At 36.1% G+C, this 25304-nt stretch overlaps 1 protein-coding gene across 2 annotated transcripts in view; it reads right to left on the bottom strand.

Annotated features, from left to right (window-relative positions):
• Positions 1-25304, bottom strand: part of GABRA5 (gamma-aminobutyric acid type A receptor subunit alpha5) — an 81457-nt gene that overhangs the window by 16916 nt on the left and 39237 nt on the right. For both annotated transcript variants that reach the window (XM_015064108.3, XM_027067868.2), the window contains exon 7: positions 12907-12989. In XM_015064108.3, the coding sequence (XP_014919594.1) occupies positions 12907-12989 (83 nt within the window). The remainder of the gene's footprint in view (positions 1-12906; positions 12990-25304) is intronic.

The raw sequence follows: 25304 nt of genomic DNA, 5'->3' as shown, positions 1-25304 counted from the left end.
GTGGGTAGATCAGAAAATGTTAATTCTAAAGCTCAATAAGGGAACTCAAATCTCAAGGCAATAGGTTGGAGTGACCAGGGTCAGTTCTGAGAGTTAGGAACGTCTGGGAACATAGACGTGTCTAAAAAGAGTACAGAACACAGGAAACAATGTTTCCCCCATGGAGCTGCTTACTTGGTGCCAAATCTGCTCAAGAAAGAAGGGAAAGGAGGTGAAGAGCATATAAGAGGCAGGAGAGAGAGGACATCAGGACACATGGAGCATTCTGAAAAGTGGTAGAGGTCTAGAGGTGCAAGTGTCCTTTCTGGTGGCCTGGAGTTAAGTCACAGATAGGAGTCCTGGGGTGGTGGAGGAGGCACTGAGGTGGGTGTGAAGACTGGTACAGGCCTATGGAAGGCGCAGACCCCACCCCATCTGCTCTCTTGACTGCAGTGCTGGGAATTACTTTCCTCAGTGGTATTGGAGATGGCACACAGTTGCAGATGGCTCTCCTTGAGCTCTGAGACTAAGTGGCATGTTGAGCAGGGAAGCACGTCTATGCTGCAGGGATCACTGGCTGGGCACAAGGCTAACTCTGATACATGCAGGCTTGTTGGGCATATAATATCTCAGCCTCTTTCTCCATTTTTGGTGAGTGTGTGTGTGTGTGTATATAATAATATTTATAATAAAGACCCAATAAAATAATACTTGCTAACTATATAAAAGTTACTTGAAATCACAAAGTGATATATGAGTGTATCTTATAAGGCAAACTAATAATTCATAACATCTTGCTTCTCAAACTGTTAGTATTAAATAGCCTATTGATATTGATAATGTTAATAGCATTAATAATAACAACAAGAGCCAGTGTGGCCTCTGTCATTTCAGTTCAGTATTGCTAAGTTCTTCTCTCTTCATCAGATTAAGGGTGAGAATAAATGACACTCATGTGCATTTCACCCTGGGTATTTAGCACTAAATTATTCTCTTTGTGTTAGCTGCATGGCATTCCATCTTTTAGCCACGCACAACAGTAAATGAGGCAATCAGGTTTGTTGTGCTATCACTTGTTACGAGTTAGAGCTCTAGAAACATAATACTCGCCTCCTGTCAACCATATATCAGCACAGCAAGACAGGAAGGTTTTAAATACTTTCACTCTTAACTGACTTGGGAATTCATCACTGCTTTCTGAGTGGCTCCTTTTCCTGGGTTGACACTTTCTGTTTATCCAGGTCTAGCTTTGCAAATCCTGATTAGAAGGTAGAGATGTCACTTTTAACCCTTATTTATAAGGACTTTCAAAAGCAATGAGTGTTTGCTAAACTATGAAAGAAATATAGCAGTGTGACTCTGAACTTCAACAGCCAATATATGCTCTAAACCTCTATTTCCGCATCTGTAAGTTAGGGAAAATAACTCCCATATCCTAGGGCCACTGTGAGGGCAAAGTATATTCATCATTGTTAGACATTTAGCATATTCCTAACACAGTAGGTTGCTTAATAAATATTAGGAACATACCCATATATTGGGAAGAATTTTGGTTTGTGTCAGATCCAAACTTCAAACTTTGAAAAGATCTTCAAACCTAAATTGACTTTTTAACTGTCAGTCAAAGCAAACCCAATGTGTGAAGACCATTGGTTAGCCTCATCTGATAGGTTGCATGGACACTTGGGAACCCAGGAACTGCCAATAACGAGACAGGAAATCCATTTTACCTTGTGCATTCATTGCCTATGATGTTAGAAGAAATGCAGATTAGTATGTACCCAATGAGCCGAATTTTGGTAATTTGAAAACATACAGAATTTAAGTTCTCTGACAGCCATGTCCTCAGCCCTCCTCTCTCTTCTGAAATGGAAGGTGGCAATGAGCAGAATAACTGCCTAAGGAGACCTCACTAACCATCACTTGTACGACCTTCTGCAGGGTCCTCAACCTCCTTGAGCCTCAGTATTCTGTGCTGAAATCCAAGTCAACACTTGACCCATCAATTGCATAATTTATATTACAAACTTCATAAGCTTTAAATGTATGTAGATACATTATATCTAATGGCCTACTAGATACCAATATCTCTGCTTTGAATTCAGTAGGTAAAAGTTACCTATGCCTTTTTCCTTGCCTAGAATCAATTGAGACATAAGGGTAGCTATCTGCAGATGGAGATGAGCAGATAACATTTCTGCCCTGTTACCAAAGAAATTACAGTGGATGGTTGAGGGTTGCTAATCAAATGGTCCATAACCACTCCACAATCCAGTCTGTAAAATTATGTATGGTCACTGCTGCCTGGTCTAACAGAGAGAGTCAAAAAGACTACACTGTCTGTGTCCATGGACTTAAATGGGAACCAATCAGGAAAGAAGGACTAAGGCTGGTCACCACCCAGCAGAAAAGACCCTCCCCTTGTGAAAAGGAGTGAGAAGCAGAGCAAAAAGCCTAGAAGTAACATTAGGAAGAAATCCCTTCATGTAATTTCCCACCACTTCATAAACTAATCAGCTTTTTTAACTGAAACCAGCAGTTCCTTCCAATCACTTTCAATTTCCTTAGGGAAAATACATTTCCAAAGTCACATAGTCTTAAAATCATGATGCCACCCTTGACTCATGTCCTTTGTGTGGATCACACCTGGCCAACACCCTTGTCACATCTGGTCACCACGCTGTTCTCAACTCTCAGTGTCTCTAGTGCTTCAGGGCAATTCCTAGCTCTTGGTGTCACCTACCTAGTACTGAGCCCAGCACATCCTCCCCTTGCTCCACAAACCTCTCCCACTCTGCCTACTGCTTTCACACTTTCATATTTGAATGGTTATGCCATCCTGTCATTTGCCCAAAAGAGGTGTTCATCACCCCTACTAAGTGACCCCCAGTCATTTGTGCTTTGTCCTTATTTCTGTTACCCTCCTATTCAAATCCTTCCAGGTTCAGTTTAAAATATCATCCCCATAAAAAAATATATAAATAAAAATAAAATAAAATATCATCCCCATGATGAGTTTCCCCATCTGAATTCCAAGTGGCTTTCAGCTGTACAGGGGTATTTAACCTTATTATGTAACGTGTCCATTAACTCCTTGGGAGCAGAACTTATGCTTCTGTGATTCTCACTGCATCTAGCATGAGAACACACCCAGTGTAGCTGTTAAATAGTAATCACAGTTAACTAGTGCATCTAAGACACAACACAGACAGAACTTCAATGTGTTACTCACACCTCACAGACTAAAATGCAGATTAGACACTTTGAAACCTGTGTTCTAGATCACCTACACTCATGCTGAGTTGCTGGGCATGATGAATGCAGTTAACAGTGTCATAATTCCACATGTCTGAATGAACTAATAGCTTACTACAGTGAGATTTACCCTAATTTTGTGAAATTCTCTCCACTGGATGTTTACCAAATAGGCATCCGCATCTAATTTAGCATATATTTTCATGAATCCAGATGTTGTTTCATGACTTAATTTACTATTTAATGCATCATTCTACAAATAAAATAAACAAAAAATAAACTTTTTTTTAATTCCTAAAAAATCTTGATTTAAGCACTTGCTTCCAAATATAAGCCATGCCATTATCTTTAAGGAGTTTCTTTGTGGACTAGGAAAGATCCCTTTGTAAACTAGGGCTAATTTCAACATTTGTTTGAATTCTTGAGAGTAGAGATAGCAATAATAGAAATGTCTGTTAATTCAGTCCTGCATTAGAGAAGCCAGAGCATGTGGCTCATTAGAATAATGACACCTATTTGCATTCCTTTGTCTCCTAATAGCAGAGAACTGTTGGATTGGGTAATTTGAAACTCATTATACTATCACATTTAGCCTCTGCACTGTGCTCAGATGCCCATGGAATGAGGGAACTACTTAGCCAAGCAGCTATTTTTAGTAAATCAAAAAGATGAAAGACAAGTAAGAGACACACTTAATTAAATAACATTTCTTCTGTTAAAATTATTATATCCTGAGCTGAAACCATATAAGCTGAGGAAAGGTAAAGTTTGTGCAGTTTTTCATTTCTTGGGCAACTGTATATAAACATGATGTATGAAGAAAATCCTTTAAATCACTTTGAATCTGATAGCAATGATATTAAAATTTTTTTAACGTTTATTCATTTTTGAGACGGGAGAGACAGAGCATGAATGGGGGAGGGTCAGAGAGAGAGGGAGACACAGAATCTGAAACAGGCTCCAGGCTCTGAGCTATCAGCACAGAGCCCAATGCAGGGCTCGGACTCAACGGACCCCGAGATCATGACCTGAGCTGAAGTCGGACACTTAACAGACTGAGCCACCTAGGTGCCCCTGATAGCAATGATATTAATAGCAGATATACAGAAACAATCAACATCTAAATCAAACCAATCTTCAAAATATCAGGCAGATAAAAAAAATAAATTTATCATGAGAGTTCAAAATCTCAAGAATGTTTATATTTGTTTGGGGCTCTCTACTGAGTTCAAAATACACACACACACACACACACACACACACACACACACAAACTGAGCCCATTTGGTATCACTGATTATAGAAGTGATGAGATCCTATCAGATGTGTATTTTATCACTGAATGTAATAAATGACTTAACTATAGTTGGTTGACTGTTGAATACGAGATATTTTAGTGAAGAATGATTTAGAGGGTCACATATTTTCTTTAACCAAAATTTGCTCTTGTGCTGCCTATCCTGTAAACCATTGTCATTATATCCCATTAACTTGATCTTATTTAATTAATGATGAAAAAAATGACAATTTCACTTTTAGTGTTTTGCCTTTGATCAAATAAAGAGCATAATTTTCACATGCAAAGAGGGGTCTAATTTTACATTATACAACTCATTTTCCTTTTGGGGACATGAACAATTTATTTTCCTTCAGGGACATCAATCAGTGATTCCCAAATAAGATGCCTCAGGATCTTTTGAAGGTTTCGTCTCAAGCACTGATGTGCACAGCCTCCACATGGCAACATATTATTTAAATAAATCCTGGTGAAAGTCGCTTTCCATTATGCTGCTTCTCCCAAATAAATGTGTGTTGAATCTCTCCTTGGCATTTAAAGGTCATAGTTTGAAAAAAAATATTTCCATCCAACCCAACTTTTGGCTCATCACACACATAAACCTTTCCTAATTCCAAAAACCTGTTTGAAATGATAGAAGTAATACAAAAGGAAACCCCTGGAATCAAACAAACTTCCCCTGCCAGTAACAGCAAAGTGATTGTTAATAGTTGTTACTATTAACACCATGTAAAAGAGAACTCCCTGAAGCGCACTGGAGAGTGAACAAATAGAGGAAAAGACTGGAAGGAGTTGGCTCAGAGGAAGGGAATGCCTTTCTACTTAAAAAGCTTTGAGTCAGAGCTCTGAAGTGGCTAAAGCTTGGATGGATTCCTTTGGTCTTCCTGGCTCGAAGAACCAAAGGAAAAGTAGACTATCAGAATAGCACATCTGAAAAATGACGTGTAAAATCCTAGAAAGGAAAGAGCCACAGAGAAGAAATCACAAATTTGATGTAATGGATGTATGTAAATTCTACCCAGATATGTATACTTACCCTGAATTATACATACATGGAGCATAATCCTACCAGCCCAACTAAGGTAGAAGAACCATCTGACATTTCATCTGTTGCCTACTATAGGAAAGACAGTGTTTGGAGTTTTCCTTTGGCCAAGTTAATTAACTAAAAAAGAAAAAAAAATGACACTCTAAATTTAACAGAATCCAGTCTCTGCAATACAACACTGAGATAGCCAGGAAAGAATTAAAAATATATATTATATGTAAAAGAAACACAAAAAAGTGACCCAGACTCAAGAGAAAATACAATCAATATGGAATGCTCCTAAGAGGATTCAGATCCTGGATTTAGCATATAAGGATTTTAAAGCAGATTAAATGGCTATGCTTAAGAGTGTAAAGGAAAAAAATGTAATGGTTTGTAATGAAAAAATGTAATGAAAAACTAAGAGTAAGTCTTAGCAGAGGCATTGAAATTATTTTAAAGAAACATATACAAACTCTAAAATTGACAAATACACTAAATAAAAATTTTTTGTATGAATTTAGTCACAGATTGAAATGACATAAGTCAGTAAACTTGAAGACAGAGTGATACAAATTATCCAATATAAAGAATAAAGAGGGGTGCCTGGGTGGCTCAGTCGGTTAAGCATCCAACTCTTTTTTTTAATATTTATTTTTCAGAGGTGGGGGAGGGGCAGAGAGAGAGACAGAGAAAAAGAATCCAAAGCAGGCTCCAGGCTCCGAGCTGTCAGCACAGAGCCAAGGCAGGGCTCAAACTCATGAGCCCTGAGATCAGGAACTAAGCCAAAGTCAGACATTTAACCCACTGAGTCACCCAGGTTCCCCAAGTGTTCCACTCTTGATTTTGACTATGCTGTCAGCACAGAGCCTGCTTGGGATTCTTCCTCTCCTCCTACACTGCTTGTGCTCTCTACCTCAAAATAAATAAATAAATAAATAAATAAACAAACAAACATTAAAAATTAATTAGATTAGACTCCAGATGGAAAAAGAAGGATGGGAGAGAAAAATATTAGAAGAGATAATGGCCAAAATTCCTCAAATTTGGTGAAAGACAAATTTAGAAATTCAAGAAGTTCAGTGAACCCTAGGAAATATAAATAATAATAAAAATACATGCAAGGGGACTTCTGCTTCCAGGAGAATGGAGATGTGTTTTCCCCTATTCCTCTCACTAAATATAACTAGAAAATCTGGATATGACATAAAATATAGGAAGAATCTGAAAGGTAGAAAGAATAAGGCAGACAGGTCTTGGGATCTTGGTACTCAAGAGATGACCCAGTAGTGAGTTCTGTGGCTTTATTCTTGCCTTAGGCATCTCAGACTGGGAGCCCAAGAAGCTTAGCAAGAGCTGGTGTTTCAGTTTGAGTACAAGGCAGGAAAAGGCCAGTGGTCCTGATTAAGGCAGTCAGGCAGGAGGACTTTCCCCATATCATTGGAAGGGCAAACATTTTGTTCTGTTCAAGACTTCAACTAGTTGAATGACATCCGCCCTCATTAGAAAAGGCAATCTGCTTCACTCAGTCTATTAATTTAAATGTTAATCATTTCCAAAAACATCCTAACAGACATCCCCCAGAATAATGTTTGACCAAAAATCTGGGCATGTCATCGCCCAGTCAAGTTGACACACAAATTAACCTTCACAGAAGTGAAAAATACAATAACTGTAATAAAAAGTTCGATATATGAGTAAATAAAGAGGATGGAGGAAAGAAAGGAAAGAGTTAGTAAACTCAAAGATAAAACAACAGAAATTAAATAACGTGAGAAACAGGGAGAAAATAGGAGAAAATGAAAGAGCCTCAAAACTTATGGGGATATATAAAAAAATCTAATATTCATGTCATTGGAATCAGGAAATGAGAAGAGAAAGATGATGGAGCAGAAAAAGTATTCAAAGAAATAATTGCTCAAACTTCTAAATTTCATAAAAATCTATAGATTCAAGAAGCTTAGCAAGGCCCAGGCAGAATAAACTCAAAGAAATCTACACCAATGCATAGTTAAATTTCTAAAAACTAAAGGCAAAGAAAATAATCTTGAAAGTAACCAGAGAAAAATGACATCCTACCTACAAGCAAAAAATGATTTGAATGGCATCAGATTTCTTATTAGAAAACAAGGAAGCAAGCATAAAAGAGCACATTTTTCAAGTGCCAAAAGAACTATCAGTACACAATCCTATGAAAATATCCATCAGGTATGAAAGGAAAAATCAAACCTCTTCAAATGAAAAAAAAAAAAAAACGAAGATAATTTATTGCCCAAAAAATACCTAAAGACAGTTTGCTAGTTATAAATAAGTTTTATTATAAAATATTTTGTTATTATTTTATTATAAAACCACTTAGTTATAAAGAAGAAATCTTGGAACACTGAGAATAAAAAAAGAACACAGTAAGTAAAAATATGAGTAAATACAATAGAATTTCCTTCTTGTCTTGGGTTTGTAAAATTAAGTATGATGGTTCAAATAAAAATTATAAAACTCTCTGATATGGTTCTAGACATATATAGACAACATCTTTAAGGCAACTGTATTTATAATTATGGGAAGGTAAGCACATGTAAATGGAGGTAAGGTTTATTTTTCATTTGATCTGGTTAAATGAAGACACCAGTAGACTGTGATAAGTTATGTATATAGTTAACCCTTGAACAACATGGGTTTGAATGTCCAGCTCCACTAATACACAGATATATTTTTTTATAATTACAGCATAATACTGTGAATGTATTTTCTCTTCATCATGATTTTCTTAGTAATATTTTATTTCTCTGGTTTACTTTATTGTAAGAATATATTATATAATACCTATAATATACAAAATGTGTGTTAATCGACTGTTCAGGTTATTGGTAAAGCTTCTCATCAACAGTAGGCTATTAGTAGTTAAATTTTGGGGAGTCAAACTTATTGCTATGTAGTAGCAACTGTACTTCAAATTCTGAATTTTTCTCTTTTCCCAAGTTAGCAATATTTGTTCTGGGCTGTGGCAGTGAACCAAAGCTCCCAATCAATCATGTGATCACAAGGGTAAACAATTGATATATTTACAATTCTGTGCCCATGCAACCATTTGCATGTTTTTCATTTTTAGTACAGCATTTAATAAATTGCATGAGATAGTCAACACCTTATTGTTAAAACAGGCTTTATGTTAGATGATTTAGTCCAACTGTCAGCTAATATAAATATTCTGAGCATATTTAAGGTAAACTAGGTTGAGCTATGATGTTCTATAGATTAGGTATAATAAATACATTTTTGATTTACAATATTTTCAATTTATACTGGGTTTATCAGATGCAATCCCATCACAACTTGAAGAAGAACTGTATAAAATATTATGTCAAAATGTTATCATAATAAAACAACTAATCATAATTGTCCAGCTAACAAACAGGGAGACAGAAAAAAGAAAATAGAGAAATGAGAAAGATAAAGAACAAAAAACAAAAATAAATAAATAAAATGACAGCCTAACATATCAAAAGATACATTATATGTAAATGATGAAAATATACCAATTAAAAGACATAGATTGACCAAGTCATTAAAAAATATTACGTGGCTATATGATGTCTATAAGAAACTTATTTTAACATAATGATATATAAATATTGAAGAGTAAAAATAAGAAAAATAAATACCACTCAAATATTATTCAAAAAGAAAGCAAGAGTGTCTATGCGGATATCAGACTGAGTTCAAAGCAAAGAAAATCACCAGAGACAGAAAGGGATATTATATAATGATAAATGGTCAAGCCACCAAGACATAACAAACTGATTGAACTAAAAGCAGAAAAATACAAATCCACATTTATATTTGGAGATTTCAATATCTCTTTCTCAAGAATTGGTGTAAAACAACTAGACAGGAAGTTGTAAACATTAGTCCTAACTAACGCAGTATTATAAGAAAAGGAAACAAAAGGTGAAAAGATTAAGAAAAAATAAACAAAACTATCTTTCTTTTGTTGTTGTTGTTTTTTTTAATCTGTACACCTTTATTTCCTTTTCATGCCTTATTTGCACAGGCTAGAATTTCCAGCACTATGTTGAGGTAAAAGTGGTAAAAGCAGTCTTAGGAAACCAGTCTTTTTTTACATTAATTGTAATGTTAATTACACGTTTGCATTGTGACTGTTTGTTTGTAGAAGTGTTTTATCAAATTCTGGGATGTCCATCTATTACTAGTTTTCTGAGAATTTTTACCGTGAATAGGTGTTAATATTGTCAAATGCTTTTCCTGCCTCAATTGATATTATTATCTTAGTTTTCTTCGTTATTATGTTAAAATAGTGGATTATATCTCAGTCTTGCATCCCTAGAATAAACTCTACTTGGTCTTGGTCATTGTGTATTATTCACTTTGTTGTTGAACCCAATGAACTAATACTTTGTTAAGAATTTCTTTGTGTCTCTATACATGAAGGATATTTGTCCAAAGTTTTGTCGTTTTTGCAGTATCTTTGGTTTTGGTGCCAAGGCAATCTGGCTTATATAAAGAAAACTACAAAACTCTGATGAAAGAAATCAAAATAGAGCTAAAAAAATGGAGTTATTTCATGTTCATGAACAGTAGGACTAAATTATGTCAAGATGTCAGTTTTTCCCTACTTGATCTGTAGATCCAATACAATCCCAATAAAAATCCCAGCAAGTTATTTTGTGGATATTGACAAACTGACTCTAAAGTTCATGTGGAGAGACAAAGGAATAACCAGTACAATACTGAAGAAGAGCAAAATCAGAGAACTGATACTACCCAACTTCAAGACTTACTGTAAAGCTACAGTACTCAAGACAGTGTGTATAGTATTGGCAAAAGAATAGGCAAATAGATCAATGGAACAGAACTGAAAGCTAAAAAACAGACCCACACAGTCAACTGATCTTTGACAAAGGAGCAAAGGCAATACCGTGGATAAAAGATAGTCTTTTCAATAAATTGGTGTAGACATCCACATGCAAAGAAAAAAAAATGAGTATCTAGACACAAACCTTATACTTTCACAAAAATTAACTCAAAATGGATCACAGACCTACATGTAAAATTCAAAATTATAAAACTCCTAGATGAAAACACAAAGAAAATCCAGATAACCTTAGTTTTTAGATATAACCTCAGAGATGTGATCCATTAAATAAATAATAAGCTGGACTTCATTAAATTAAAAATGTCTGCTATGTGGGGATAACTGGGTGGTTCAGTTGGTTAAACGTCCAATTTTGGCTCAGGTCATGATCTCATGGTTTGTGGGTTCGAGCCCCATGTCAGGCTCTGTACTGACAGCTCAGAGCTTGGAGCCTGCTTTGGATTCTGTGCCTCTCTCTCTGTCTGCCCTGCCCCCCCCCCAACTCTGTCTCTGTCTGTCAAAAATAAATAAACATTGAAAGAAAAATTTAGTTAAAACAAAACAAAACAAAAAGTCTGTGTGAAAGATACTATCAAGAAAATGAGAAGATAACCTGTAGGCTTGGAGAATATATTTTTGAAACACATGGCTGATAAAGAACTGGTACATAAAATATATAAAGAACTCTTAAAACTAAACAATAAGAAAATGAACAACCAGATTAAAAATGGGCAAAATCCCTGAGCACACACCTCACCAAAGGAGATAAACAGATGGAAAATAAACATATGAAAAGATATTCAGTATCATATGTCACAAAGATATTGTAAATTAAAACAAGATACCATTAGACACCTATTAGAATGGATAAAATCCAGAATACTGATAACACCATATGCTGGTTAAGATGTGGAACAAAAGGAACTCTCATTCTTTGTTGGTGGGAATGGCAATTTGTCAATTTCTTACACAGCTAACCATATACACACTATATGATCCAGCATTGGTGCTTCTTGATATTTAACCAAAGGAGTTGAAAATGTATGTCCACACAAAAACCCGCACACAGATGTTTTTATCAGCTTTCTTCATAACTGCCCAAACTTGGAAACAACCAAGATGTCCTTCAGTAGGTGAATGGATAAATTATGGCACAAGCATACAATGGAATATTACTCAGCACTAAAAGGAAATTAGTTCTTCAGCCATGAAAAACATGGAGAAGCCATAAATACATATTACTAACTAAAAGCAGTAATCTGACAAGGCTTTGTACTATGTATGAACATTCTGGAACTGTATGACATTCTGGAAAAGAAAAAACTATGGATAGTGTAAAAAGATCTGTTAGGGATTGAGGGAAGGGATGGTGAATCGGTGGAGTACAAAGGATTCTAAGGGCAGTGGAACTACTCTATATGATAATATAATGTTGGAAACATTTATCAAAACCTATAGAATATATAACACCGAGTGAACCCTAACATAAACTATGGGTCTTAATTAATAATAATGTAACAATGTTGGTTCATCAATTATTAAAAATGTAATACATTAGTACAAGTCTGCTGATCAATTTCCAGGAACACATTCTTCTGCTTTTAAAAATCAAAACTTCGCATAGCATGAGTACAAATGGATAGCATGAAGAAAGAAGGAAACAGTTTGGTTCTAACCCTGCCTCCCAACATCTCAGAAGGGAGGATGGGACTGCAGGCACACTTTCAGAGACAGTGTCATCACTGCACTATCTGGAATGGCTGGAATGCAAAGGTGTTCACCTAATGAATAATTATTTGTTCAAGAAACACGTTTCCTAAAACGTGTACAGGGTGAGCAGTAAGAGTGAACATGACAGTGTCATTGCTCTTATGGAATATTCTATTAAGAAGTGAAGATCATGGCTGGGTACTGGAAACTGAGTCATGAATGTTGGCTCCTTAGAGGATATGACCTGCAGTCTGAGAAGTAAAAATAATTGCCAGGAGCGCCTGGTGGCTCAGTCGGTTCAGCGTCCGACTTCAGCTCAGGTCATGATTCGTGGTTTGTGGGTTTGAGCCCCGCATCAGGCTCTGTGCTGACAGCTCGGGTAGCACGGAGCCTGCTTTGTATTCTGTGTCTCCTTTTCTCTCTGCCCCTCCCCTGCTTGTGCTCTGTGTCTCTCTCTCAAAAATAAATAAACATTAAATTTTTTTTTTAAAAAAAGAAAGAAAGAAAGAACTGCCAGGTGAGGGCCTGAAAACACTTCTCCAGGATCATATTCTTTATGGTATGTGCCTTGACACATAATTCTCTGTTAGAGACAAGAAAACTAGTCTGTGAGGACAAAGGTATGAGGACTCCACAGCATTCCAGTCTTCTCAAGCAGACTGCCACCCATATTGTGTTTATTCACATATGGAACCCAAGTTCTGAATGAATGTGGAAATAACCCCAAAAGTATATCCGTGGTTCTTACTTGTGAAAATAACTTACAGCTGCCAAATTTCAGAGGGCAAGCATGGGCATCCATCGGGAAGTCCTCAAGTTGCATTGGGCATTCTGCAGAAATAGTCAAGCTGAAAAATAAAAGATGAAGACTTTTTAAATGACTCACCAATTCTGACTATTTACCCAGCAACCACCATGTTTCATAGAGCTATATTAAGTACTTCAGTCATTATTTTAATTACCATCTTTTATGAAATTGTCTGCCTGACCCACCAAATTATATAGGTTTGCATTGATGGATATCATTTAAAAATATGGCTTAAATAAAATCTAGTCAGTTCTGTGGCTTCCTGTGTCTATACATACATTACCACTTGTAAAGTAATTCCAGATGCCTTTAAAAATGATTTATTGTTTGTTTCCCATTCCTAACTCAGAATAATCAAAACATTTCCTTGGACAAGGTTGAAATATATGTATTTTATAAAATAGTTTATAAGCTCAAGAAATATAAATGTATAATAAATTCTCAGTCCAAATTCTGACCAGAAGCTGGTTACAATTATTGTGTATTGGATTGATGACAAGAAACAGACTAAGTGAATTGTGTCATGACAGCAATCTTCTGGTACAACCTAATTGTTTTTAACCCATGTCTGGTCTTGCAGATAGTAATACTACTGTCTGCTATGACTGCCACCAATACTCAAACATCAATGGACATCATATCCACCAGTTGTATGTCAGGCACTGTGATAGGTGCCTTACCTGCATTAACACATCTAATCAGAGTAGCATTATGAGATTTGTTGCTATTAACATCCAAGTTTACGAGAAAGGAAAGTGATGCATAGATATTAAAAGATCAGGACAAGGATGCAGAGCTATGAAGTCAGGGAGTAATGATTTAAGCCCAAGCCTCTGACTGCAGTGGCTTCCTGACAGCACGTCCACCACACACTAAGTGGGAATGGGTTCTGTACAATTCCAAAATTGCCATATTGTTGTGCTTTTATTTCCCTACAGACTTTACTAATTAGATAGTGAATCTAAATTTCATTAATGAGTTAATCTTCTGTTTCTTAAATTTCTTCTTCTACTATTTAAAATGAAATTAAATTATATAGAATGAAATCAAAATATAAAATATTCACCTTTAAACAGATGTTATAGTTACATTTTTAGACAAATAATATTTCAACAAGATATTAGCACCATTGGTCCTTCCCTCTTATATTCAGTCCAAATCTTGCCTTTGTGCCCAGAGTGAGAATAAAAATGTAAAAACATTCATTTTTACCTTCACTACTTCCTCCTGTTAAAACAGATTAGCCTTCTGCTATGAGTACCTAATTCATAGTTAATGATTACAGACAAAGAAGTCAATGTATGTATACTGTGAATGAGACATATTTATGTGTTAGTGCAAGAAAGGTCTGTGCTGATCAAAGAGAAGAAATCCTCTGCTGTCTCTGGTTTGAGGGGCCATTCCCCCAAAGATGGAGTTACTTTTAGATGGTGTGAGTGCACATACATGAGAACACATCATCAAAGTATGACATGCAGGCAGGGAGATGGTATTTAAAATGATATGTGGTATATGTTCATAGAAGGATATGGAAATATACAAAAGAATTTTAAAGGAGAAAACTACAAGTAGGTATCATTTCACTTGTAATTTCACTTGGTAAATTTTTCTACATATTAAAAAAACTTTTTTAAGTTTATTTATTTATTTTGAGGGGGGCGTAGGAGGGGCAGAGAGAGAGGGAGATAGAAAATTCCAAGCAGGCTCCATGCTGTCAGTGCAGAGCTCAATGTGGGGCTCGAACTCACAAACAGTGAGATCATGACCTGAGCTGAAGTCAGATGCTTAACCTACTGAGCCATTCGGGTGCCCCTGTACAGATAATTTTGACATGTACATGTATTTTCTTTCACTCTCGTCTTTTGTATATCTAACAGAACAGGATATTTCCCATATGAAAATCTCTACATAATGATTACTTTGAAAGATGAACTATATAATTATAGGATACAGATGTCTGGACTATATGTATGTGTGTACATATAGAATATATAACTATATATATTATACACATATAACATATATACAAATGTACATATATAATATATTTCATATTATGCATATATAATATATATTTCATATACACATACATATGTGTATGTATAACATATATACATATATACACATACATTTCATATTAAATCAATTATGTATAATAATAAATAATATAATAATGTATATATATTAAACTAACTAGCTATTGTTAGACTTTTAGATTGTTTTACACGATAAGTAATCTGCAATGGACTTCTTCAAGCATAAACTATGTATAAGGACTATTATTAGAGACTATGAAGTGGATAAGGTAAGTATTTACTTAATAGAATTAAGAAAATTATGACAAAAATCACAGCCTGTGAGGAAAGCCTTCAGTCAGCACAAAAGAAAATAATGTTAACTTCATTTGGTTTTTAGCGAATTTAAGAAATTTTTAAGGTAAAGCAAATAGAGGGACAGAGAACTTAAATGAATCAAATATGTTTTAGAGAATAAATTCACACTGAACTCAGAAAATCTAGAATTTTCTTCAGAAGCAAATTTTTTAGTAAGAAAATAGAAAGTGTATATAAAGCTACAATGCCAGGTACAAAGCAATGAATGCAAAAATAAGCACAAGAAATAACAGTGCTGTAGGAGCTTGGAGGAGAACAGCTTTGATTTGGAGATTCTGTGCTGGTCTACAGCCTCTGTTCAAATAGTTTAGGTGTAAGGAAGACCCTGGGTTCAGATAGTTGGGGTAGTGTGGAGTGGAGTGGAAGTGGGGATGCTTCAGGTGATCCTGGCCATCCTAGCCCAGCCACAGGTACTACAGACTTGAACCAGCAGATCCAGTTCTGCAGTCTTCAAGTTGCCCCCTACACTTACAATATTGACAACTTTATGGTCCCACTCCCATCATCAGGCTGATGTGGAGATGGTCTCTCTAGGGCAGAATCTTCCCTCTAGATACTGCCACGTCTGCCAGCTCACATAACTGAACTTCTGTCCCCCAAGAAACACTTTATTGCCCACTGGGTCTGGAGGCTGACTTGAAGCCAGATCTGTTGGTTTTTTGACAGTGTGGTGAATCAGAGTTAATTTCTCTTCCTTCTGTGCTTTGTGGTGGTACTTTGTTTCTATGTCAATGGCCACTGGAGGCACCACCACCTGGCATTTCTATTGTTTGCTCCTACTTCTCAGAGAAGATCCCCTCAGAGAGACCTGACCTCCCACCTTGGAAACACTGCTCACTCCTGGATTTTTCCCTTTTCCTCATGTCTTCCTTCATTCTTGGCCAACACCCTGTATTTATGAGGTATGAGAAGCCTTTCTTTTTGCCATAGTGGTCTCAACTCTTACTAAAGACAGCATCTTCTGTCCTGCTTTATTCTGGTTCCTTGGTCCTGAGAACTGCCTACCTTCTGAAAACCACTGCACTGACATTTAAAGATGATAAGGATTGCACACCAAGGAGTCTGCTTTCAGCACATAGCTGGAAAATTGGAGGATGTAGTGATGGTGGGCAGATACATGTGGACAGAATTTAGCTGAATCTAAAAAGAAGAATATGTTAAAGAAGAAATAATCCCAGTAAAAAATATAAAAATAAAAAAATATAAAAATAAAAAAATATATATAAAAAAGATGATAAGGATTGTACACCAAGGAGTCTGCTTTCAGCATATAGCTGGAAAAGTGGAGGGTGTAGTGATGGTGGGCAGAGACATGTGGACAGAATTTAGCTGAATCTAAGAAGAATATGTTAAAGAAGAAGTAATTCCAGTAAAAATTAAAAAAAAAATAAAAAATACATAAAAAGATAGTAATTCTAAAATTTCTATCTCAATAAATGCTATCATTAAAGCCTCATGGATTGTTCCCCCATTTTAACAGACTTCCTTAGGATCAGAGTTCCAAACACTGGAAAAATATATGATAGTGTCTTTCTTCTAAAGGATGAACGCATTATTCAGCTAAATCCCCTAAGTAAATGTTTCAGCCTCAGTAGGGGAACAACATTTAAATTTTTTATCCCTTTAAACATTTCAAAAATGGCCTATGCTTTCATAATACAAAAAAATATATATCTCTAGGTAAGAGCGAGCCTTCCATTGATGGGGTCTCTGAAATATAGAGTACCTTGATGTATAACCAACCTCCTTCATATAGAATTGAGATCAAAGCACTCTATGGAATAATGGATTGTCCTAGCTCAAAGGAGTCAGACAGACTACCTACCAGAAACCTTCACTTTTCAGTTGAAGGAAATGAAGCCCAAAAGGTTAAGAAATGTGCCTTACAGAAAAACTTCTCTAAACTACTGGTGGATCCAAAAATTCAGCATTTCCACACTCCTGCCCCAGAAGTCAAATTTCTATTTTGCTCCTAATCTCTGTTAAGACATTCAAGCATTAACTTATTGAAACAAGCATCCCAATTTTCAACAACATTTTAATTTTAGGGTCAAGAAATGATATTTTGTGAGTTAAAATATTTGCTTCAACTTGGATTTATATCATCCTAATCAAGGGTTTAGGGTCCTAAACTCACTAAAGAATTCTCTGCTTGACCAGGGGCAGGTCACAGTGGAGAGAACTTTAAATGGTTAAAACAGTGAAATTCTAGAGTAGCTTTGCCATTAACTAACTGTTTTACCTTTGTAAAACTGCCTAACTTCTCTGGTCCAGTCTTCCCATTTGAAAAAGAGACAAAATAACAGTTGTTTTTACTCTCTGAGAAAAAAATAGTTAAGTGTGAAAAGGGGGTTAGTCTCTAGCTTCCCACCCAATATTCTCTTCAGATTTGAGTGTTTTAATTTATATGAAAACAATGCACCAGTGCAGTAGAAGATGTGGTGGTGGTAGGCAGAAAAATGGTCCTACAAAGATGCCCATGTCCTTACCCCTCAAACCCCCAAACCTATAGATGCATTACTTTAAATGGCAAAGGAACTTTGCAGATATATTAAATTAAGGCCCTTGGGACAGGGGAGAATATCCTGGTTTATCCATAGAAACCCAGTATAATCACAAGGGTTATTTTGAGAGGGAGGCAGGAGTATCAGGAGATGTGATGTGAAAAGGAGATGTGATGGCAGAAGCAGAGGTCAGAGTCTGTGGCCATGAACTCAGGAATGCAGGTGGCTTCTAGAAGCTGGAAGAGGCAAAGAACAGATTCTCGCCTAGAGAAATCAGAAAGAATGCAATCCTACCTATAACTTGTTTTAACCTTGTAAGACCCTTTTGGACTTCTGACTTCCAGAACTATCAGGAAATGAATTACTTGTGTTTTAGCCAGTAAATTTGTGATAATTTGTTACAGCATCAATAGGAAAATAATGCAAAGTTTTGTACTTATAAGTGAGGTACTACTGTAACAAATACCTAAAAGTGTGAAAATAATTTTGGAATTGGGCAGTAGGCAGATGCTGAAATTCATATAGAGATTTACAATACATAAAACTTTCCTTCCTTGAACAGATTGCTAATTGAAACATGGATGTTAATTACTCTGTGCTGAAGACCTGCAAGGAAGTGAGGTGCATGGCAGAGAAAACTGACAATACATGGTCATAAGAGACACTGTTGATAGGAATATGGCCATCAAAGATCTTGCAGACAAAGGCTCAAAAGGAAATGAGGAACATGCTATTGGAAACTAACTAGAAGAAATGAGATCTTTCTTATATAGTGACAGAAAACTTAGCTGATTTATATTTATAATTATGTGGAAAGTAAAACTTACAAGCAATTGTAGTAGGCTAAAATAATGACCCCCAAAGATATCAGATCCTAATTCTGGGAAGTTGTAAACACTATCTTACATGGAAAAAGGGTCTTTGTAGGTGTGATGTAAGTTAAGGGTCCAGAGATGGGGAGATTATCCAGGTGGGCACTAAATGCAGTCACAAGGATTCTTACACGAGAAAAGTAAAAGTAGATTACAACATACATAGAAAAATATAGGTGATGCATGAAAGCAGAGGGTGGTTTAAAGATGCTATTTGCTTCTGGCTTTGAAGATGTAGGAAGATGCCCTGAGACAAGGAATGCAAGGTATGCAGCTCTACAAACTAGAAAAGGCAAGAAAATGGATTCTTCCCTAGAACCTCTAGAGGAAATATGGCCCTGACACCTTGATTTTGCCCTTTGACACAGATTTCAGATTTATGGCCTCCAGAAGCATAAAAGAATAAATGTTTGCTGTTTTAATCCACCAAGTTAGTGGTAATTTATCACAGCAGTCATAGGAGACTGATACAATGATGAATTTGGATATTTAGATGAAATTTCCAAGCAAAGTGTTGAAGTTGTGTCCTGTTTTCTTCCTCTTGCTTATAGTAAAACATGAGAAGGAAAAGATAGGTTGAGGGAAGAACTGACAACAAAAAGGGGACCAGGACTTGATGATTTGGGAAATTCTCAGATTATCCGGGTTGCAAAAGATACTATAATTAGGAGATTCACTATCAGGAAAGAATGCTCTTAAAATAAAGACTAGGGTGTGGCTGGGCGACCTTTTGCTAAAGCCTCAAAAGTGTCAAAAGGTCAGAGTATGCAGTCACACAGTAGGCTCTTTGAGATTAGGTGTGTGACTCCTGAGTCCCCTTAATCATGTAAACAAAAGCCAGGAATAAAGACTAGATTATTAACGAAAGATTTATGTAGGAACCTCTTATCTAATGGTGTGAATTCTTGAGACACACATAGGGAACCCACAAGACTTCTGAGAATTTTATACCAGCAGAAACACTGCCAATTTGTACTGAAAAGGACAGAGAGAGGGAATAGTGCTTCATTTTTTCCTGACATTTTCTCCTCTTTCAAATGGGAATATCTGTAATTGTTATACGCCTGTCCAGCCATTTGATCTTGGGAACAGAAACTTGTTTCTTGAGTTCCACAAATTCATAGGTGGGAAGGAATTGCACTCAGAGTAGATCATACCCAGATCCTCTTGTATAGCTGATTTAGATAACTCAGATAATGAGGTTTGGAACTTTTGAACTGGCAAGATTTGGGTGAGATTATGGACTTTAATTTAACAGCTGTAACGAATTTTGAATTTTGGAGATACTGGGATGGGGTTAATTATTTTGCATGTCAGACATACATGAGTTTTGAAGGGGACCAGAACACAGATTGTGGTAGGTAAAATAATAACCCCTTCAAAGGTGGTCCTGTCCTAATCCTTCCTACCTACCATAGCCAAAGGAACTTTTCAGATGGATGGTATTAAAGCTTTTGAGATGGGGAGATTATCCTGGGTATTCCAGGTGAGCCCAATGTAATCACAGGACTACTTATAAGAAGGAAACAGAATCAGAATCAGAGAAAGATGTGATTATGGAAGGAGTGATGGGTCATGGGCCAAGGAAGGCACACATCTTCTAGAAGCTGGAAACGGAAAAATATATTCTTTCCTAGAGAATCTGAAAGAAACACAGTCTTGCCAAAAGCTTGATTTTAGCCGTGTAAAACCTGTTTTATACTTTTGGTATCCAGAGCAGTGAATAATAAATATAAATTGTCTTAAGGAATTATATTTGTGGTAATTTGTTACAGTGGCAATAGGAAATAAATATGGTAGTCTCCCCCTCACCAAAGAAATAGTATTACTAATCAAATAACCAGTCGTTAGTGTGTTGAACAGCAACCCCATGTATATTTTGTTTTTAAAAAAAAACTTTATTTATTTTGAGAGAGTGAGAGGAAGAGAGAGAGAGAGAACCCATGCAAGTAGGGGAGGGGCAGAGAGAGAGGGAGATAGAGAATCCCAAGCAGTCTCCACCCTGTCAGCGCAGAGCCTGATACAGGGTTCAGTCTCCCAAACTGTGAGATCATGACCTCAGCTGAAATTAAGAGTCAGATGCTTACCAACTAAGCCACCCTGGCACCCTCCCATGTATATCTTAAAACCATTTTCCAATGTTAAAAAAGAAATTTGGTAATATTAGCCAATATATAAACATCTCACAAAGTGCTTGCTACAATGAAAACTCAGACCTTGACAATGAAATAGCATTTCATGCAAAATGTCCTGGCTTGGTCAGTTTTTGAACTGTACACCATGTACATGAGTTATATTCACTCAGTGGAAACATAACTTCTCTAGAAAGATGTTACAGTGACTCTCAGGCAATATATGAAATTTATTTGGGGACTCTTAGAATTAAATAGTTCTAATGATTGGTGTTATGGGAAAGAAATAAGGCGCAAATTGGCCGTTATACTTTTCTAGCCCAGTGAGTCTTTGTAAAGAACAGATGAATGCTTACTGTACATAACTTTATATTTACCATAGCTGTTCCCTTATGAAAGGCTTGGAGATGGAGCAAAGATAATGCTACTCACCTGGCATTCCTGCCGGCAGCATCTTTACATCTTGTACTGTTGCCTCATCGTGCTGCCTCTGGTGTGGGGCTGTGAGGGACCCTTTAACCCTTTAGTAGGGATGCTGCTAGAGAGTTCTTCCTGCTCTATAGCTAAGTTACATCCTCAAAGTTGATGGAACTGTATATTTATACTGCATGTGAGAAGCATCTTTTCTGCTGTGAGGGGGTGTCTGAAAGGAAGCCCAGCTCTGAGGGGTATATATGCCTCCTCTTCCTATATTTGACTCACCTCTAGATTAGCAAATGAAGAGAGGTATGTTCATGCATTCAATTACAGAAAATTGATATTTTTATTAATACAAATATGTATATATAGTATATATAATTATAAGTTATATACATTTAATAAGTCACTAGTAATAGTAACACAGATAGCGCTATTTCTCCTTCAGAAATTTTCCTTTGATATCTTCCTGATGCCAAAACCCTGTCCCACTAGAACTTTCTCCGATGTATGCCTGCCTTCAAAAAAAAAAAAAAAACTGCAAATTTTTCATCAAATAAAAGAATGCAAGAAAGCACTGGTCTTCTTATAAACAATCACTACTAACATGATGCACCATGCATACTGTTGGTTAGTTAGGAATTACCAGTTCTTGGGAACCTAGCCACAATTTACAGTAATGTGTTTAGGAAAAAGGTATTGTTTTTCCCCCCTTCAGCACGTTTTATTAACAAAGCTTAACGTTATGCCAGTTGGCAAAAGAGAAATGTTTACGGGATCCATCTCTCCTACCAGGGCAGGCAACAAAGTGTGTTTTTGGAGTGGAGAGGCAGGACATTGTTAACTGACATATTGGTATCTTCCACTTTCCTTCCTTTTTTAAAAATAATTTATACATTTAAATTCAGATTAGTTAACATATTAACATACAGTGTGGTATTGGTTTCAGGAGTAGAGCCCAGTGATTCTTCACTTACATATGACACCCAGAGTTCATCTGTACAAGTGCCCTACTCAATGCTTATCACCCATTTAGCCCATCTCCCACCCTCCTCCCCTCCAACACCCTCTTTTTATTCTCTGTATTTAAAAGTCCCTTATGGTTGTCTCCCTCTCTGTTTTTACTTTATTTTTCCTTCCCTTCTCCTATGTTCATCTGTTTTGTTTATTAAATTCTACATATGAGTGAAATCATATGATATTTGTCTTTCTCTGACTGACTTATTTCGCTTAGCATAATACACTGTAGTGGAGAAAAATGTATTTTAAAGTTCAGTCAACTATATAAAAACTGAAATTTTAAAATCTAAACATTGTCAAGCTGGGAACAGGTTATTTTGGAAGCCCAAGGTGATTGGCAGGCTCATCCATTTCCTTGACTTTTTACTAACTGTACAGTGCGTACTGGTCCCTTCTGTGATAGTTGTAGGCCTACTGCAATTGGATTTGGTCTAGACCAAAACTGCAAGCCTAGTTGCTTTCATGGCTGGGACATTGTGCTTGTCCTGGGTAGCCAAACTCCTAAGGGATCTTCACCTTAACACTAACCCTGCCCCTACACAAATCACAGGCAGGGTTTTTGCCTGTGATCAAAAATGGATGAGATACCAAATTTGCGAGTGGTTGGTGAAGTATGGGAATGGGAAGTAGCTAGTGGAGAGCTAAAAGTGACCTGCTTAAAATGTAATAGAATTTAAATTCAGCGAAGAGCAACCTTGTAAAAAGCAGAATTTAGAGAATTACCTGAAAGGTCAAATAAGAATACAATAAAATGATGAATGTTCTGGTTTATACAATTGTAGAGTTTCATCCTTTCAAAAAAATCTGTTATTGAGATAACATAATAAATGTTTCCTTTTTAGCAATAGATCCAACTTCTACAACTTACTTCAAGCTTGAGCTACAGATTTCATTAGTCAGTTCATTGTTCATTTTCTACTCTGTTTGTTAATGTTTATTCAATTTTGAGAGATAGAGAGAGCCCAAGTGGGGAGGGGTAGAGACAGGGAGACAGAGAAGTCCCAGCAGGCTCTGCGCTGAGGCTTGACCTCATGAAACATGAGATCATGACCTGAGATGAAATCAGGAGTTGGACACTTAACAAACTGAGCTACCCAGGTGCCCCTCATTTTGTACTCTTGATGTAATAGGAACATCCATGAGACCAACCATCGTAATTATACTGGACTAAAAATTCTCTCTAAACTTTGCATTCCTCTTCAATTGTTGGAAATAAGATGTCAGCAATTCTCATTTATGTTGAGAAAACTAGCATATGTGAGATAATTTTGCAAAGTTAGCATATTTCTTATCAAAAGGGAACAAACTTTATTGATATATTTTGATTAATATGGCTGGTATCTATTCCTAATACTCATATTTCTCAGTAAGGCTCTGTAATAATTAATGTGAGCATATAAATATTCTGTTTAAATTTGTATATGTACTCACATGTCCAGCAATAATCCTTCTTACTAGATCAAATATAAAATAATAAAGACAAGCCTGAACAATAAAAACGTTGCAAAAAAGGAAGAGCACAAATATGCAAAGAAGTTCCTTTCTCAAAATAATACTCAAGTATGTCTTTAATAATAAAGTATAAGGCCAACAATACCATAATGGAGGAGAAAGCAGATAGAAGAGGCAGTGGAATCAAACAGACCGTTCAACTCTCATCTCAGTCTCCATGTACTTATTGTGTTACTCAACTATTTTGGGCATAAACTATCATCTAAAAGGGATTATAAAGTTTATTATACAGTGTTGTTTTAAGCCCTGAATATAAATACATATGTAATACAATGCCTGACACATGATAGATGTTTTAAAAATTCTAGGAAAGAAGTAAAAGAGACATCATCAAAAGTAGTGAATTAAGGAACATGCACAAATGCAATGAGTAAGGTGACAAAAACTGTCAGCATATTTTTTTTTTAAACTAGAATCTAATAAAGAACTTATAACAGCCAGGAGAATACTTAATGAAGAAAAAGAATACCTGAATTTCAGTGAGCAAGCTCTTTGGTATTTGAACTTATTCTGTTACCAGTCCCCATTTTCTAGCTCTGCAGTGGCTTTGAAAATGGCAGCATGCATTCCTGCTGGTTGCTGGTAAGAGGAGCAGAAGGTGGATTGCTGAAGGAATGACTCAGAGATTTCCAGGGCTGGGGTGTCCTCTAAGGGATCATTTGTTCAAAACATTTAAATACAAATATATTCACTGCAGCCATGGTGCAATGTATACAGCTGGGCAAGCAAAAGACAGACTGAAAAATCTAGGAAGGAGAGGCTAGGGAAAGAAACTCTTGGGGAAGTAAGGGCTGGAAAGCTCCACATATTCCAGAGAATCTAGAAAAATGTGTGCATGCCCAGGATTGGATGCATGTTTAGAAAAGACCCAAGAAGACTAAATTCTCATCTTCAGCTGACTAAAGGCATTGCACAAGCAAGACATGAAAGCTATGGAAGTTGTAAACTGCCTAAGTAATGAAGGAGTGCCCAACACACACAGAACTTAGCTGCAAAGACTAAGAGAGTTTTCATTTTTTGGGCATCGTTCCAAGTTTTAATAACATACATAAATATAAATGCCAGGATTATTATATTTTTGGTTATAACCCCTCTCTTATCCTATATGATTTAAAAGACAAATTCATAACATGAGAATTATAAATCTATGTTTGTGATCACATTATATTAAAAGATCTAATTTGTTACAGTAGAAATATAAAGGAACAAAGCTATATGAGCAAAGTTTATATATATCACTGAAACTAAGTTGGTATTAATTCAAACGTGATTGTCATGAATTTGGATGTTAATTTAAATCCAGAGTAATCTCTAAGAAAATAATTAAAAAATATATACAGTAAGAGAAATGTGAGAGAATTAAAATGGTACACTAGGGAAAAATGAATTGAACACAAAAGAAGATACTAATAGAAGAATTAAGAAATAAAAAAGAAATAAGACATACAGAAAGCAAACAGAAAAAAGGCAAAGTCCTTTCTTGTCAGTAATTATATTAAATATAA

The sequence above is a fragment of the Acinonyx jubatus genome, chromosome B3 (genome assembly GCF_027475565.1).
Source record: "Acinonyx jubatus isolate Ajub_Pintada_27869175 chromosome B3, VMU_Ajub_asm_v1.0, whole genome shotgun sequence".
In the NCBI taxonomy this organism is placed as follows: Eukaryota; Metazoa; Chordata; class Mammalia; order Carnivora; family Felidae; genus Acinonyx; species Acinonyx jubatus.
Note: the sequence above shows the minus strand (reverse complement) of the source record. Positions and strands in the feature narration are given on the sequence as shown.